General features: G+C 41.7%; 1 protein-coding gene across 3 annotated transcripts in view; it reads left to right on the top strand.

Moving 5' to 3' along the window:
- The window catches only part of ABCA1 (ATP binding cassette subfamily A member 1), a 91,934-nt gene that overhangs the window by 1,878 nt on the left and 72,564 nt on the right, over positions 1 to 17,492 (top strand). For all 3 annotated transcript variants that reach the window (XM_059491733.1, XM_059491732.1, XM_059491734.1), the window contains exon 2: positions 14,363 to 14,506. In XM_059491733.1, coding sequence (XP_059347716.1) covers positions 14,441 to 14,506 — 66 coding nt within the window. In that variant the 5' untranslated portion in view covers positions 14,363 to 14,440. The remainder of the gene's footprint in view (positions 1 to 14,362; positions 14,507 to 17,492) is intronic.

Raw genomic sequence — 17,492 nt, 5'->3', positions numbered from 1 at the left:
TACTAGCTGGTCTCTGGGCTACAAGAAATCACAATTTGCTATAATTTGTCATTAGAATGTAATAATCCAGCAGCTAGCCCAAAACTATTTACAGTAACTTTCCCCCAGTAAATTGTTGCTGAAGGACATGTTGCCATATGATAGTTACATGGCATAAGCATCTTGGGTGCAGCTGTATGTAAGTTTTTAGTGTTTCTAGGAGTCATGGTAATCTTTTGGCTATTAGTTCCAAATTTCCTCTGAATAGAGCCGCAAGTATGTTGAAAGTTTCGTAATGGTCTCTTCACGCGCAGAGGCTGAGGCACATTTACAAATCAGTGTGCCATAGGCAGCTGCTAGCCAACATTTTTTGTAATGCTAAATTTTTTTCAAACTCAAGACATCACTCAGTGATGGTGTGGTGGTATTGGTGTGATAAGAGACTTGAAATGGTACCAGATTTGGTATATATTGTTCAGGAATAAGCCTTAGTGACTTAAACAAAGTAACAGGGGATGTTCTATGCAGATTCTGTGCTGAAGCATTCTCACCTGTTAATCAAGTGTAATGCACACATTTCTGGAAGGACTTCTTCCTTTGCCTACATTTCTGCAAGGCTGTTCTCTCACCATTGAGTTAATCTGGCAGAGTTAGACTCACAAAGACAGAGCAGGAGGATTGGTACTGAACTCATCCATCTGTAGCCAAATACGATCAGCTCTGCTAGTGTTTATTATGTGCATTGCACCATGCAGGCACAGTATTTCTTAGGGTGTGGTTTCTCCAGAACTTTAATCCAGAGTAATTGAAGATTGCTAGTGAGCTAGTAATGGACCTGCTTCATTTCCCCTGGTCTACCTATTCTTTTCTCTCTCTGTCTGTTTCATCCTTTGTGCAGGCACTGGAGTTCACCAGCCCAGGATGAGTAATTGGAAAAAAACTCTTCTTTTTGCATGATTTTTTTTTTGTTTCTTTGTTTGTTTTTGCACCCCAGCATCCTGTGTTCAGAGTCTTCTCATGGCTTTGTGAGCGCTGGTGCCAGCACAAAGATGATGACAGAAGGGAGCAGAGGGGGACCCAAACTACCACTTTGTTTGAGTAACCTTGAAGCAGGCACCCTCAGTGTTTATGTAGGTCTTCTAGGCTGGGCAACACACCAAATCCTGAAATAAGTCCAGAGGCCATGGCTGACCAAACTTCATCATGCTTCTCTTCTGTTGGTTATTCTTGATGACTCCTGTGAGAGGAGCTAGAGTCAGGGTTTACTATGTTTAGTAAAACACATTTTATGTATGAGATCAATTTTCCTTGATTATCTGGGACTGCTAGGGACTCTGCCTGTTTTCTTCAGGTCTGGCATAGAAGAAATTCACTCTCTCTAAGATTGTTTCATATTTATGCCAGCTAAGGGTTTGAATTCTGAATGCTAGAAACTTTTTTAGTGTAGTCGATGAGCATGCACATCTGCAGTTGCTGTTACTAAGAGTATAGATAAAAAATACCATGGTAAGACTCTGCTTCTAGTGTTTAAAAGATGATCACCACAGAAAAACCCAAAAGTTAAAATGTCTCATTCTGTAGCTGCATGTCTTGCTTGTGTTGATTACACAAAAGTAATACCGATAATTCAGAAGAAATAGTACGACTAAAACTACTGAATGGAGTACCAAAAGTACCCTGTTCCCTTTCTTTAAAATACTGGGCAGCAAAGCTAGTCCTGTCTCTTCAGCATTTTTGATTGGGAGAAAGTATTTTTGCTTGCTTCAATGACCAAGAGGGAGACAGAGTAGGATGGAAAACTGTTGATGCAGCTTTTCTGACGCAACAGTCTAACACTGTAGGAAAAATGGGAGCATTCAGATCTTTTTTTGTGGGTTATTAGCAAAAAAGCTTGATCATAAGTAATAAAAATGCATGTCAGTTTTAATGCCATAAGTATCCACATACAAGCTGACCTTTTTCCTCTGCTATTTTTCTGGAGGAGTGTTGCTTAGCAGAGCTCTGCCTAATGCAATGGGATTGGTTTGCATGGTGCCGACTTTGTTAGAGAACAATTGGAGTTGGAGAAAAGGGAGAGCAAAGAGCCTAAGATTGTTCTGGCTTGGGCTAGATAGCAAGGCTGTTCTCTGTGAAAGAGCAAAGTTTGAGCCTTTTACCACACAGTTCAGGGATCATTCTGGGGATCTGGTTTCCTTTTTAGCAAATAGCAGGCAGGGTTGTGTGGAGGTGGCCAAAACCTGTTAGCACTCTACTCACTTGACTCTGAAATAACTTGCCATTTACTAGTCTGTTTCCAAATGGGTGGTGGTTCTTGGGAGCAAGCAAGCCATGCAGCTAATTCATTAGCATAGTACTTGTTAAATTGATAAAGCTCAAAATTAAGCCACACGGAAAGTCTTGGAGCAGCAGTTTTGGTGATGTGAGTGACAAGAGCAAGGTTAGGGACCAGGAAAACTTGGATCCCAGCACCTCTGCCCTTCTTGTGATGACTTGACTGTTTCCTCTTATCTACTTTCACTTACGTTCTAGTAATAGCATTACCAAAGTTTATACTCTTTATGGTAGAAGTCAGTGTTTTTTCTCATATTCAGCAGGTAACACATCTTTTTTTGAAGATGTCAGGCTCTGTTGCCAGTGCCAGCAAGCTGGGTTTAAGCCCAATGTTTTTAGAGATATGCCTGTTTTTACAGTTGAATTTTTGTGCCTAAAAAAGAAACAAGCAAGTTATCAATGTTCTTCGAGAGCTGTATTAATGAGGATTATTTTGATATTCTGGGGATCTATTGGTGTTTTTTTTTTCTCTTCCTGTTATTTTAATTATGTTCCTGCAACAGGAATTTGGCTATGACTACCAATAAAACAAGTTAGAACCAAACTTAAATGGTTTTAAAAACCCCAGACTCACCCAAACAATAAAGCAGCACTGAGGTTTTCTGAATGCAGATCCATGGATATTTATTTGTGGTGCTAGTACAGGAGCCAAAGTTCAAAATCTACTCTTCCTCTGAAAGTGATGTTCTTATTTAATAAACTTAATTGAATAGATCCTGCATTTGTATTTTTATTCTGCCAATGGGAAAAATGCTTTTTAAGTTTATTTGTTTTCAGGTAATTTAGATATTTTAATTATTCTTTACCCTATTAAATCAGAGTAGCAATTCTTACTGCTTTGCTTCCCATCTCTCAAACCTACATTTAAATATTCATGCTAAAGTAAGCAATAAGAGGTTTTCTACTGTGTTTGGAGAGATCTGGACTCAGTTTTCTCTTTTAGCAAACTAATACAATCACCTGTCAGTTTTCATATTTCTTCACAGATTTTATTTTTCCCAGATAACTTTTGTCATTCTTCTGGTTGTCAGCCATGTCTCCCAGACCTGCATTCCACATTCTTGTAACATACTCTTAATATTTGTCTCTACATCTATCCTCCCAATTATATTCATATATATAAAACCAGATATAATTGCAAAATGGGGTTGTCTGTTGGGGTGTGCCTTGGCTCCAGTGGAACTTGCTCAACACTATTAAGGATATTCTAAACTTAATGTAAAAAATGTATGTTTTGAATCCTATATCCATAAAAAACTTGCAAAATTTATTTTTGCTCACCTTGCTCTCTTGTAAGCTTATTGCTTTTTCCATTTCGTTCTACTTCTGCATTTGCCTGCTGTTTGGAGTCATGTGGTTGAAATTTAGTTGGCGACAGCTCTTCAGCTGTGTTAAGTCCCTTGAAGCTTTAGGAGCAAACTAATGGAGCTCCATCCGGAAAATATTTCTGAATTGTGAGGTGGAGCTTAGGACTTGCACAGATTCTGCCATCCTTCCTTCCTGGATATATCTGGCATGATGTTGAATTAGGTGTATTTGCTTTGCATGGTTTTTACTCCATGCTCACCCTAAGGATTGAAGCTTCAGTGGCAGGGGGAGCGGCTGGAGCTGAAGAGTAGAAAGTGAGTAACAACTGCTTGCTCTGTGGATCAGGCAAAATGGGAAGATTGTCACACACTTTCTGGCAGTGCTCCGAGCTAACTGCCCTGTGCCACACCTGACTCAGCAGGTATGTGGGCTGCCTTATCATGTGTGCCAGCTATTTTCATATTCTTCTATGAGTAACTTTAGAGATAAGTGGTTATTGAAGTCTATACAGGTTGCCAGGGTTGATCATAAATTCATTGCTCTTCATAAATTCTTCTGACACTCACTGATTCCAAAAGTACTTAGGCATCTGTTTATCACTTTAGTGGATTACCATCTCCCATATCAGCACAGCTAGATGGTAGCTATGTGGGAGCTGAGGTCTTATTGTAGGCTTTACAGACTCCAGCTCTGCTCAAGCTAACAATGGCTGCTAAATACTTACTTTGCCAGTTTATTGCTTTCTTTCGTCAATGTCATTTCCTTTCATTGTGCTAGAGGCTTTTTCTTGGCTGATGTTTTTCAGGGATATTTTTGTTTTGTTTGCTGTTACTTATAGCTGTGCCACAGATATCACTGCAATTGTGTAGATATCAAGTTTAACTGACATTCTTTTTGCCTCTGAATCTCAAAGGCACCACTGTGATGATCTCTACACTATAAGCCATGTTGTGTTCTGCTCTGTTACTGAAAACATGTGCTGGTTTATGGCATGATGTTCCCAAATGGCAAAGATGGAGAGGAAAATAACACTAGTTTCTTTTGATGTTACAGGGTAGGCATACATTCAAACTGCAGTTTAATCTTGTGCTGAACACTGTTGGTGTTCTTGTCTTGTCCCAAGATAGACAGCAAAATGTAGGAGAAGTCACTCCTTTCTGAAAAAGTCCTTATGAATGTGGTGATAAAAGCCACAAGGCTTCATAACTTTGCTTAGCAGAAGATAGAAATATGCCAGATGCTTCAGTGGCACTGCAGTAGGATCATGGAGTGCCGGTCAGTGTTGTACTTTTTAAAACCAGGTATCTGTCTGATTAGTGTAAGTGATTCAGTGACCAGAATGATTTATGGGAGGGGTGGTGGTTGAAAGCATTTCCAAATATTGTTTGAGCATGTGGATTTCTTTTGGGAAAAGCTGCTTTCTTGGGGAGGTTGTGTCTTCCTTCTCCCCTTTGTGATTGCTGCCAAGCAGAAAGGTACCTTTTGCAGTGTGAAATTCTTTACCCCTTTTTCCCAGTTGCAGTTATATTGTCCTTCAACAGGATATGTCAAAAGCTGGAAAAACTGACTGGAGATGTGTAGCACAGCTTTTTGCAAACTGTGTGCTGATTATACTATACTCACTCAGAGATCAAAGCTTAATGACATGAATTGAGCTCAAATGTTGCAATTATTATTTTAGCAGGATGTTCTATTATTTCTACATTCCACTAGAAAAGAGCCATTCTATGAGAGCAAAAAAAAACAAACCCCATCTGCTAATATGGACTATGGAGTTTTGGACATTGGCCGTGATAAAGCAAATCACGTTTTGTGTTTGTTTTTGCCAAAGAATGGACTAGATTCTTGGCTTTTTTTTCTTCCATGGGCAAAGCAGGGGACACTCAGTGTAATGTTGGAAGTTGAAATGCTTCACGTATTTCACAACCTTCTAGTGGAAGCTGGTTTTTTTTTTTGTTGGTTCTTTTTTTTTTTTTTGTAAAATAGATGACTGCATTTCATCTTGCATATTGTACTTGACCCTTAAGCAATCCTCTTGCCTAAGTGCATACCACAAATGTGCAATGCACATTTGCATGTGCATTCCTTAGGGTAAATCGAGCTGTGGTGCATGCAAACGTGACATCTTCCATTGCATTGGAGTTGTGCTTGTTTTCATCAATGAGCCCTCCATAAGCATCCTAGAAGTAATGAGAACCAGTTGTTGTGGTCATTCTGGTAGGCAGCTATTGCTGACCTATGACAGGTTTTTCAAAATTACTTGGCATGTTGTGTCACAAGGGAAGGTTGTAAAGCAGCAGCCATTTTTGAAAATGTGCATGAGCATAAATAGTTTAAGGAGGCACTGAGGACTCTGAAAAATGTAGTTCAGTCTTTATTATGGAGCAGTTTATAAGCTAGTGTTTTTCTCTGGATGAAGTGTCCCATTTTTTTTTTTTCTGACTGGTAAGGATAAGCCCACCAGTGTCTCAGAAATATATCCTAGGAGTTTGGGTTTGACAGGAGAGGCAAGTTAGATACTCCGAACAGTTTAGGACCACAAATGTCAGTGTTCATTGTATTAATTTTGGGCCAGGTCTTTCAAAATTATCATCTGCTCATCTGTTCATAGAGGAGCATTCAGAACTCAGCACATAATATACTGACTTATGAAATACCTATTTGCTCAGTTCTCATGCCAGGGCTAAATAACTTTAGAAGCCCCTTGCCATTTTGCCTGAAGAGTTGAGAAGTGAGATTTCTGCTCCTGACTTGACGTTGTGTTGACCTTGAGTCGTTTCAGAGCAGGATCCAGGCTTGCTTCTCTGTGTAGTACTTAGTGCAGCAAGTAGAACCTAATACTGGGCTTGGGTTCTGTCACTCGTTGTTTTCATAGCAGCAGTTCAAGTAGGTTCTGAATAAGTATTTTATTGTTGACCTATGCTGAAATAAGTCCTTTTCCATTGATTGTCATCAATATTCTGTGAGGTTGGAGCCCCCTTAAATAAGAATGTGAAATTATTTATTTGGTGTTATGTGGCGGTGTGCATGCTGCCATAAAGGCTCTGTGTCATCAAACCAGAGGTGGCAGGTTGCTAGAGGTAATCCATGAGCCTGCTTCATCAGCTTTCTGATATTTTGGCGTTAGCCTTTAATAGTTGGTTTTACCAAATTTTACATGCTCCTCAAGGAGGGAAAACAAATTCAACTGGATGGCCATGTTGAAAGTCATTTACCAGTTGCCTTCAGTATTAGTAAGCACTGGAGAACAAGACTGTTTACTACCTAACTCAAGGCCAGGTAAGTCAGTGTGGGAAGTAAACCAGTAGAGGATCTTGCCAAGAACCACCACTAAAATACTGTTGTTCGTCACCCTAATCAAATTCTTTTCTGCTGACCCAGAAGCTCTCCAATCACATTGCTAGGAACAAGGAGTTGGTTTGTGACATGGCCTGGGTGATTTTGAAGAGGAAAGCACTCCTCACTGAAGAGCTCTTTAGATGGAATAGAAAACTTTGTGTCCCTTATGCATTTGGCAAAAGGGAAAGAAATGTCCTCTGTGGGGAGATTATGAAAGACCAGCTTTTAGTGTCTGTGTGCCTCCAGTGATAACGATCCTGTGTCCCAGGCAAGAGCCCATAGGTCCAAAGCTCACACCTCCACTGCTGATCCTGCACTGGTTGCGTCTGCTACAGACTCCAAAAGTGCTTAAGCCAGGAGACGGACGTGTGGGATCTGATGGTTTCATTCTAATCTCTGCTTTTGCTTGCTTGTGGCCTTAGGTGAGTTGACTGAACTCTGTGCTGCTAATGCTTTTTATGGCACTTTTTTGCAACCTATTTCAGGCTCTGTGGGTTAAAAGATTACTTTAAAAGACTGGCACTGTTATTTGTATAAAATTATCATTGTTCAGGTGGCAGTTTCACCCCTTTCCTAGAGCTCCAGTAGATGTCATAAGTTTTTTGACTGCTTGGAAGTTTTCGTGATGGGAATGCCAGCTTTGTTCCTTTGTGTTTTGCAAGCTTAGTGTGACTTTAGATCAAAAAATGGACATTACTTTTGGTTCTTTATTCACTGTTTCCACTGCCTGCTGGGGATTTTATGTCCAATTAGATCTCTAGCAGCAGGACAAAAATGGCTTGCACTTGTCCACAGCTGCTCTTTATCTAGCCTAATCTTAACATAGTCGGGGTCAATACTGTTTTTCTCCTAGTTACAGCTACTGTGCTGGAAGAAGGGAAATCCTGGTGTTTGGCAGAGAAGCGGCCAAGGCACTAGACCTTGACTTGGGGATTTAGTTCTGGACTCTAGACTTAATTGTACCTCTGCTGTACTAGTGCCCATCCAGGCCACTAGTCCTCTGGTGGTTTGTCTTGTGTAGATCAGTGTAGTTGTTTTGGTTCACCAATTTAAGATTTCCTGGCCAATGCACCAGTTAATGTTGTGGGTTCAGTGCTGGCCAAATGTTAGTGCACTCACTTGAATATACTTAATCATTTCTTGCTGTGAGATAGGATTAGGAGGAAGGCAAAACAGGCTCAAAACTTTAAAAGGGTATAAAGAAAACTTTATCAACAGTAACTAGAAGAACGAATAATAAGAATCAGAATAAAACCTTTAGAACACTTCTCCCCCCCTCCACACATCCCCTCTTCTTTGTCACTTAAAATGTAAAGAGACAAAACTTAGGACTTCTAAGTCAGTTTTGTTCTAGAACTACTTCTAGAATAGTCTTTCTTCAGTTCACTTAGGGAGAGGGGTTTCTTTTGCCCTGCCATGGAAACTTCTCTACAAGAACAGTTCTCTTGTAGCTTTTAATTTCCGCAAATAGCAGCTGCCCAGGAATCTGCAATCATGAAATCCCTCCCATCTTTCACAGCTTTCCCACAGCTGCATTTATGGGCCAACTTATGGGGTACTATTTTAAAGATGAGCTGTTCAAGAGCAAAGGTTCTCTTTATCTCTGAGATCATCATCATCTCTGGGAACAGAGGTCTTCTTTTTCCCTGGGGGCAGAGGGTCTTCATCACTCTTCTCTCTCTGTTCAAACTTCCCATGGGATCACAGCTACTTTAACATCTGCTTGCTTTAGCATAGATGCCTTTGCTCATACCTTCAAACACTTCATCTCCCCATACTTTTCAATGAGTTAGAGGGGAAAAGAGTCTGATGTATCAATTATATTCTTCTCCATAGCCTTACAAGAGGATTTCAGCCTGAACTTAAGGCATCTCTTCATTCTCCTTCCATCTGGGACTTGAGTCTTTCTTCATTGATCTTGGTGTCTTCATGTTGGTCCTCTATGTGTCTTGACTCTGTCCTTTTCTTTCACTCGAGGGAGGATTGAAGGTCTGTAAGTCTCATTTATGCATTGAAAGAGTTAGTATCTTGCTCAGGGCCTGCTGATGGTCGCACGATCCCTGCGGGGCCGTGGGTGAAGCAGTCTGGTGATGGCTTTTCAGGCCACGCTGGGGCTGTGTCAGCCGCATGGCTGGTGTCTGGCCCCTGCTGCTCTCAATTCCAGCCGCAGGGCCGCCTCAGGCACATGGTGTCCACACTGCAGGGACAGGATGTTAACAGCGTGGCATGGCCCTGCCCTGGCCGGCCCCACGGCCTCCCCTCCCCCGCCCGGCCAGGCTGCGAGGGGGGAAGATCCTCTCCAGAAGCCGGAAGAAAGCTTTTTCCCGGGCTTTGTTCGTCTCTAGTGTGTGTGCTTTCTAGTGGTTTAACAAAGTGTCAATAGTCAGAACTAGCTACTGATTGGTTTTGTCGGGCACAGAGGAAACGGTTGGCAGCTTCTCTGAGAAAATCACTCCTGTGACTGGCTTCTTCCCGCCTCCCCAAATATCAATTAATGCAAAACCAGCACAATCAGAATGTCAGTTCATGAGTGAGGCCCTTCCGACCTGCCTTCAAATCCACGGTCCTGAGAGGGATCTGCTCTCCACTGACGGCATACAGATCACTGAGGGACTCTAGATCTGGGATTTGCCGAATTCACATGGCTCATGATATTGTTTCCTTCACAAAATGCAGCTCGACATTACCTAAAACAAATTAAATGTCAAGAGATTTGTCAGCACTCAGAAAGAGGACTGTATTTCTGCAGAAATCCAATGTCTATGTTTTAGTTGCTTCTTTTCTTCCAAAATGAGTCTCATTTGACTTGATACTTGTAGAGACGAGATCTATTGGAGATATGTACAAATTTTTTGTCTGGGGCAGGAAGCAGAAGTGCTAGATCATGTATGCTTGTGAGAAGGTGCTGGCTCCTGTAGCTCACAAGGGCATCATGTGTAGCTGTTAGATTTGTACTCTCCATGGCCACTTGATCTGTGGAAAGTTGTCTGTGGTGGTAGCTTCTGTGAAAATGTGACTTAAAGGATGAGAGCTGCTACCTTATTTCATGAAGGCCACTCAACCTTCCATCAACCGGTGAAACCTTTTTAGACCTGCTGACAAGGACTTAGTTTAAATAGTTTAAATTGTCTATAGTGTCTTGCCAGAGCCCTGAAATGTTCCAGTCTTGTAAGGTTTTGTAAGTTCACTTTGTTCCCTCTTGAAATAGTGATTTAACTTATTTTCTCTAGGGGAAAGGTTTTTTTGCCTCCCCAAAGAAAGCAAACAGCTGTATTGTTTGCAGAAAGCCACTTTTGAAGGCTATTTTATGTTTACTTAGTAGAGACACCAGGCAAGGGGGTGGAGAACTGATTTTCTGCCACTTGAGCTTTTTACTTTCTAAATCTGCAGCTGTAAAGGGGTTAGGTTTGGAGACTGTTGATATACCAGCTAATGGACTTTTCAACAGCCATTCTACTTTGAAATAGTGGCTAGCACCCCTTCTAGAAAGAGAGGGCTGGCCAAAGGATGTATTTCATTGCCATCATTTTCAGAGGTTGCCCTGTAGCCTAACTTTCTCTTGAGTAATTTTCTGAATTGCAGAAAATGAGATGAAATTGCAGCTGTGTAGGTCTGGAGGCTGTTCAGGGTTTCTGCAGCAGGGCGAAATGTCATGTGGAGAGAGTCTTCTGCAAAGGCAGACCAAGGAACAAGTGCATGTAATCTGTGCTTTTAATTGTGTGGCTGGGTATTGAGCTGTGGTACTTCATATCACAGGAAAACTAATGCTGTGGGGATGGATTCCTGCAGCTTTTCATACTCTAGACAGAAAGCAGTATTTCTGCTTCAGAGTTCTGAGTGAGTGTCAGGAGTGATCACTGATAGCTGCTGTTGGCTCAAAATTTTACACACATGAGACATAAAAGCAATCATTGGAAACTAACAGAGTTTTGCACTGCAGCACTAAATGGCAAGTTGTATTTCCCAGATGTGTTCAACTTATCAGACTGGTCTGATGTAGAGATCAAGTAGGACTTCACTTTTAACCAAGTTGGAAGTACTGGGTTGATGAGTTCTCTGCATCTCTGGCTTACACAGTTCTTGCCTATTGTGAGCTGGAAGAACATCTAAAAGGACGCTCAGCCATTTTCCTCTGGTATTAGTTTGCTGAGTGCTTTCTGATGGGTTAGTTATTCAAGTGAACCTTTTGTCAGCAGTATGCCAAGTATATCAGCCTCTGGATGAAAATCAGAGGTGACTACTAACAAACCTGTTCCTTGGTGTGTAACAGATACTGACTAGGGTGTACAGTGTCATTGCAGTTGTCACCTGGCATGGCTGGAAGAACTGAATGTGCTTCAGGCTCAGGTGTTGTGCTCTTGGTGATTAATCCACTGTTAGGCTCTATGGTCTACTTTAATGCAGGGATTTAGCTGGTATGCCTACATCTGGACAGTCCTTAAAAGTCAGTATTTTTATGTAGTTTAAAACTTTTTTCCAGGCAGAACAGGCCAGATCATTTGCTTTGTTCTGCTTAACTCCAGAGAACTGAAGTTCAAGCAGGTTGCACAGCTGAGTCTTCCTGGCTGTGCATGCTTCTGGCTGGTCAGCTGAGATGAGTTAAATGATAAAATACGTGCCCGTAGCTCACTAGTTTGCTAATGTGAAGGTGAATGTTACAGCCTCTATAAAGCAGTATTTCCATGTTCTGGATCCTGTGGACTGACTGCAGTTGCAAGGGATCAGTATCTGAATTTTCACTGATGTGCATTAAACCAGCTACCCTTTGATTTGGGTACCCATTCCACAGACTGGTTCAACTTCTGTTTTGCCTCTGTGCGGGGTATTAAGGTGCAGGAGTAGAGTCTAATTCCATTGATGAGAACACCGAAAGTCCCTTTGACTTTTCATGCGATATCATTTGTACTCTTCCTGCGGCACTTTATTCTTATGGGTTTTGGTGTTTAGCTTTTATTTCTGGAAAACATTGGAAATTAGGGGTTTTTTTTGGAGATTTATAGTATTGGGGGCCTGAGAATGAAGTATTGAGTGGGTACTCTGAACACCCTTCTGAAGATAAATAAAACCTGTTGCACAACTACCTGTAACTGTTAGAAGGCTGTGCAGTCCCTTCCATACTTCTGTTTGCCAAACTTGTGCAGTGGCTGCAGGATTAGGCTCAGGCAGCAAAGATTTAGTGGCTTGGTGGAGAGAACAAAAAAATCAAATGGAGGTCTTTGACCCACAGACCAACCCTGATATCCTTGTGGAAAAATGCATGAAAAGAGCAATTATCTTAGTGTTCTTAGAAATATTTTGGTACCACATTATTGGTCAGGAACTGCCTGTGTACTATGTGAGAAGTAATCTAGGTTTCTCTTTAGAGTGAGTGAAAGTGTTGCCAAATCCCGCAAATACTATTCAGAAACTTAAGGGGTGGAGGTAGTACAAAGGAGAGGTAACAATATTCCCTGCTTAGCTGTGTTGCTAGGTTGATTGCAGCTTTAGATATGTAATATTAGATATGTAATAAAGACCTCCCCCCCCCCCATATCCAAGGCTGTGAGCAGAGGGGTGCTTTAGGTCCATGAGTATGGGTGCAGTCATCAGCCAGGATTTGTCCTCTGAGACTCTCCTCAAAGGGCAGGCTTTTTGCCTGCTGTGGATATGCCAGTAGCCTGACAAGTGCCTTTCCCTAAGTATGCCTCAGAATTCATGGTCTACCAGCCAGATGTGCCTGCATCTGCAATGTGTTAGTGTCAGGGTGATCCAGCCAGCAGGATGCACTGGGTATGGAAGGATGTCTGTCCTGCCTGATGAGTTGGGCATCCCTCTGCGAAAGTGTGTCTGTGGAGGTCCTATCAGTGAGTTAGAGCAGCACCTGGCAGAGGTTAAGGGGCCCATGCTGACTGTATGCTCCACTGCTGACGTGCTGGTATGAGGTTCAGTTTGTAAGGTTTTGTAGGCATCTGTTATTACTCTGTGGTTCTCTGTACTGGTGTGAAAAAATACTGTTGACCTGTTGTGATTCTACAGTGTAATCATCTACGAAACTCAGTGTAACAAGCTTATTTTTGTTAGTCATGTTAGGGAATTTTTTTTGTAACACAGACCTACATTATTAAGAGACAGGTTTTTAATCTGCAAGTCATTGTAGCAATGGAATTTACTTTTGGATAAGACTTAAAGATGACAATTGTTCATCATCTCAAAGCTCACATCCTTAATTTTTCATCTAATCTTACTCTAGTGTAGGTCTGGCCAGAGAATTTCCTGAGGCGGTCTTATGTTCCTAACACATTTACGTATTTTTGGTAATCTTTTCAATGCTGTTTGCAATCAGACATGCAACTTTGAATCTTAAGGCTAGGATATTGTTACATGGGACACTAGAATCAAAAGTATGTGTGTTCCCAATTTAACAGGTGTTGGAAAGAGTTGTTCTCTTGGTGTGTGTTTGAATCAATTGCTAGTTGTCCTCTAAATGCTGATTCTATCAACTGAGTGTATTCAGGTACATAAATCAGAATTAATTTAATGTGGATTAACTAAGTTCCTGTGCAGACACTTGCTCAGGATTCAACTGCTCTTAATTTGAAGTGGCCTTAACATTCGGAAGTAAATTAAGATACGCTGAATTAATTTTGGAAAAAAGGTGTAATGACTAACTAATATAGTGAAAGCTCACCTTAGCGCTTTAAGATTGAGCCTTGCTGGAAAGGTATGTGTACCAAGCTCTATACTATGCTTTTATTAATTGCCACAAAAGACAATAATTTTTGAAAATAATTTTTTTAATCCCATGTGCTCTTGTACTGTAGCAAGACAGACACTTAATGCACAACAATTTTCCATTTACTTCATCTAAATTTTAACAACCTTAGCATCATTCTTAATCATTACCTTCAAGGGAACAGGCATTTCTCCCTTGCCTGTTAAATGCACAACAGTTTTGCCTACAAGCGGTGTTGACTGGACTTCAAAATGAGGATTTTCCTAATTTGGCAGACAGCTTTTCACCATAATAAAAGTGTACATGAAAAGATGCTTTAAGGAAAAGTATTGAATTGTATGGTTCAGTGTTATTTGGAGGAATCTTTGAATCATTTTTCAAAGCCTCTTACTTATTCTCATTCTGGGCTGTCCTTGTTCTTGCAATTTCTGGGGCAGAAAATAAGAGAATTGTATTGCAAACCTCTTTTTGTGCTTTGGAGCTCTGAGATAAGAAACAGTGAGTCTAAGTCTGAGCTTACTGAGACCCATGAGACTTGGCTGGAGACCATGGGGTGTGTGGGGTGTTCCCTGAAGAGGTTGCAAGGTCACAGAGTGCAGCCTCTTGTCTTTCCCGATCTTGTTGCCTTTTCTGTTTTGAATGACAAAACTTTTGCCTTCCAACGTTTTTCCTGTTTTTCTTTTCTTTCACTAGTTAATGCCTGGCCACAACATCTGTACTGTGTACTGCTGCTGCTACCTAAAGGGAGCTTCTAGGCTTTGCTGAAGGAAGATGGCTTTCTGGACACAGTTGGGATTGCTGCTATGGAAGAACTTTACCTACAGAAGAAGACAGACTGTAAGTACTAGCCCAAGGGTGTTTTGAGATCTTAAGTTACAGTCTTGCAGCTTGCATGACTATACAGCTTTTCAAGAAAAACAGGGAAACATCCTGTGTCTTACTTGAAGTTCATCCTTTAGTGATCCCTGGCTGAACAACAGGTCTGGCTTTGGAAAGACCCTGTTCAAACTGGAGAGTGTGGTGGGTGGACAGACACCAGAGGGCTTGAAGGTGCTCAAGACTTCTGTCCTGAATTCCAGTGTGAGAGAGTGTTGGAGTACTGAAACACTGGTGTCAGATCAGGCAAAGAGGGTGCATGACTGCTGTGTGCAGCAAAATAGATGTGAAATGAAAACCTGTGCTGAGACCTGCTCCGCTCTGTGGGTGAGACATTGCCAGGCTGCAGTGATGTGCCTGTGAGTCTAAAACCTTTTGAATGCTGTAAGCTGCAACAATGGCAACAAAATCCTGCCACTTCCTAATGGCAGAAGTGGCAGAGGCAATAGCAGATATCTCCAGTCACTTTAATCATTGAGAGTATCCCAAACCTGCTATGTAACTTTACAACAGAAGATATAGATTAGGTGGATGGCATGAAGCATGTTCTTGTAGCAGCACAGGATAAACCCAGGTAATGGATATTCTTCTGCCAAGGTGTGTTCTGAGTGGCTGAAATGCTGTCCTCACCATCTGTTAACAGTGTAGAAATTTACCTGTTAAGAATAGACAATATATAAGAAGAATTTCTCCTTGTGATAAAAAGGGCACAGGAGTGTGGATCCAGTATGGTGTTCTTAAAATTCTTTTGCCTTAAGGTTGAGACCACATAGGATGCTATACCTCTTGCAAGCAGTTAAAAGTCTGAGAAAGCATGGGGGTTTAGGAAATACCTGTGTTGGACAAGGACATGATTTGTGCCAACAGGTTTGTTCAGAGGATCTGGCCTGTTAGATCTGACCTTGAGGAGGTGTCAGTAGGGAATGTGAAAGGAACATAAGTTACTGAAGTGTTGAGTGGAAAGTGGTCTCTGATAAGCTTTCTGAACCCTTCAAATGTCAGGATGCTTGCCAGCTGGTTGAGTTGGGTTGTTTTAGAAACTCAGTGTCACAAGGGAGGAAAGGCTATCATATTTACCACTGGCAATGGTCACAGTCCCTGAAGTCTTCACTCAGGTGTCTGAGGCTTGTTTTTACAGGACTTGAGTTCAGTGAATTCAGAGCTGGAATTAGTCCATTGTTAAATAAAACAGACAAAAGGGCCTCACTGCCTCTATATCTTGTCTTGTATATAAACAGAGCTGCCAGTGATTATAAAGTTTTTGTTTTGCGTGTTTTTGCTTTTAATGGAGCTTGATCTCCCAGGATAGTACTGCCCACCAGAGAGGTCATGGACTCTGTCAACTGCAAGGAGTGAGCCTGTCAGCTCTCTGAATGTGGGTCACATCCTGGTCTTGTGAACGGTCTCATAGTTTAGAAAAATGTTGCAAATGAAGCTGAGGGAGTAGTCTCAAAACTGGCTGTGGCTCCTTAAGGTTGGATCTTCTCAGCAATTGCTAGGTAAACTAGGAGGCTATTTCAGAGGACCTGAATTTTACAGTGGGAATGAAGGCTTGCTATATTTTTACCAGAATCTTCTGAAAATAATAGAATCATAGGGACATTAAGTTTGGAAAAGACCTCCAAGATCATCAAATCCAGCCTTTGTCTGAGGAAAAGCCCGCTTAACAGGAAATGGCAGAGAAGGGGCAGAACATCTCTTCTTACCATGCTGTTATCACAGCTGCACAGTTCCTTCTCTTTGCTTTCCTGTTAGGAGACCGTTGTCCTTGAGTTGTGTTGATGAAGACTCTCTCCCATTTGTACTTACTGAAGGTGTAGCTTAGCAATAGTTTGATCCTTACCCTTCTCATGAAAAATGTGGGCTAGCCTTGGCTTCCCACTGAACCCCCCTCTTTGGCTGCTGTGATTTTGGGCTGCATTGTGAAACCTGGGTTCAAAGCTCACCTTAATGTGTGCAGTTGAAGTATTACTTTGTACTGGATGGCTTCCAACAACACTGAAGTGAGGGGAATGAGTTCACATAGAGAGGAAAAAAAATCATGTTCAGGGGTCACTGGGTAAAAACCTTTTCCTCCCTGCTTTCTTGCAAATGAGGAGACACCTCAAACTTGCATGGAGAGACTGGTCAGCTTCTGGTAGCTCCCTGCATTGAAACTGGACCATAAAGGTGGGAAGGGGAGTTGACAGTGGGATGGGGTGATAGTGTATTTAGTTCTTGCTCAACAGATTTCCTGTTGACACAATGTAGAGCTCAGTGTTTAATGGCATCCTGAATCAGGCAACTGGTATAAATTTAACATGCTTAGGGATTAACCTTGGTAAAATTAGGACAAATTTGTTCCTAGCTGAATTCACCTGCTGTGTGCAAGTGGGATGTTCCTTCTTCAACTCCTGATGGAGCTGGGATAGGTGAGGTGTTGGGTTCTTGAAGATTCATTTCATTATTTACCTGGCTGGTCGTTGCAGCACAAGAGTGGCAGAGGAGACTTGATTTTTCAGTATCTACTTAGAATGAATCTCAGTAAGACATGTTCTCTTTTGGTATCTTTGTGTCCTTGTCTGGAAATGCCAGAGTGGATGAAAAGTGCTGTCACAGCAGGGTCAGGAAGCAGTAGGGGAGGGAACCTACTGACCTTTAAGAGCAAAGAAAGATAACTCAGTTTTTTGTTGAGCAGCCCAAGAGACTTGCTGAGGAGTCCCTACTGATGTGCTCCTGACACTCTGATCTTGTCCCTGTGCAAACCTCTGGTGCAGCAGTTGCCAGCTGTTTCTCACAATGTAGCATTTTGGTAGCTGCTATGATGACTTCCTTCAGCTGTAAAGGTGCAACTTGGTTCGAGCTGCTCCTTTCTCTATCCTCTCTGGGCCTGTTGATGTGCCGAGTGAGGTGTGTTGTGCATGCAACCCACACATGGTTACCTTTGTGACTGTGTAACCAGGTGTGC

The sequence above is a fragment of the Ammospiza nelsoni genome, chromosome Z (assembly GCF_027579445.1).
Source record: "Ammospiza nelsoni isolate bAmmNel1 chromosome Z, bAmmNel1.pri, whole genome shotgun sequence".
Taxonomy (NCBI): Eukaryota; Metazoa; Chordata; class Aves; order Passeriformes; family Passerellidae; genus Ammospiza; species Ammospiza nelsoni.
The sequence above is the reverse complement of the archived record's forward strand: the minus strand, read 5'-3'. Positions and strand labels throughout refer to the sequence as shown.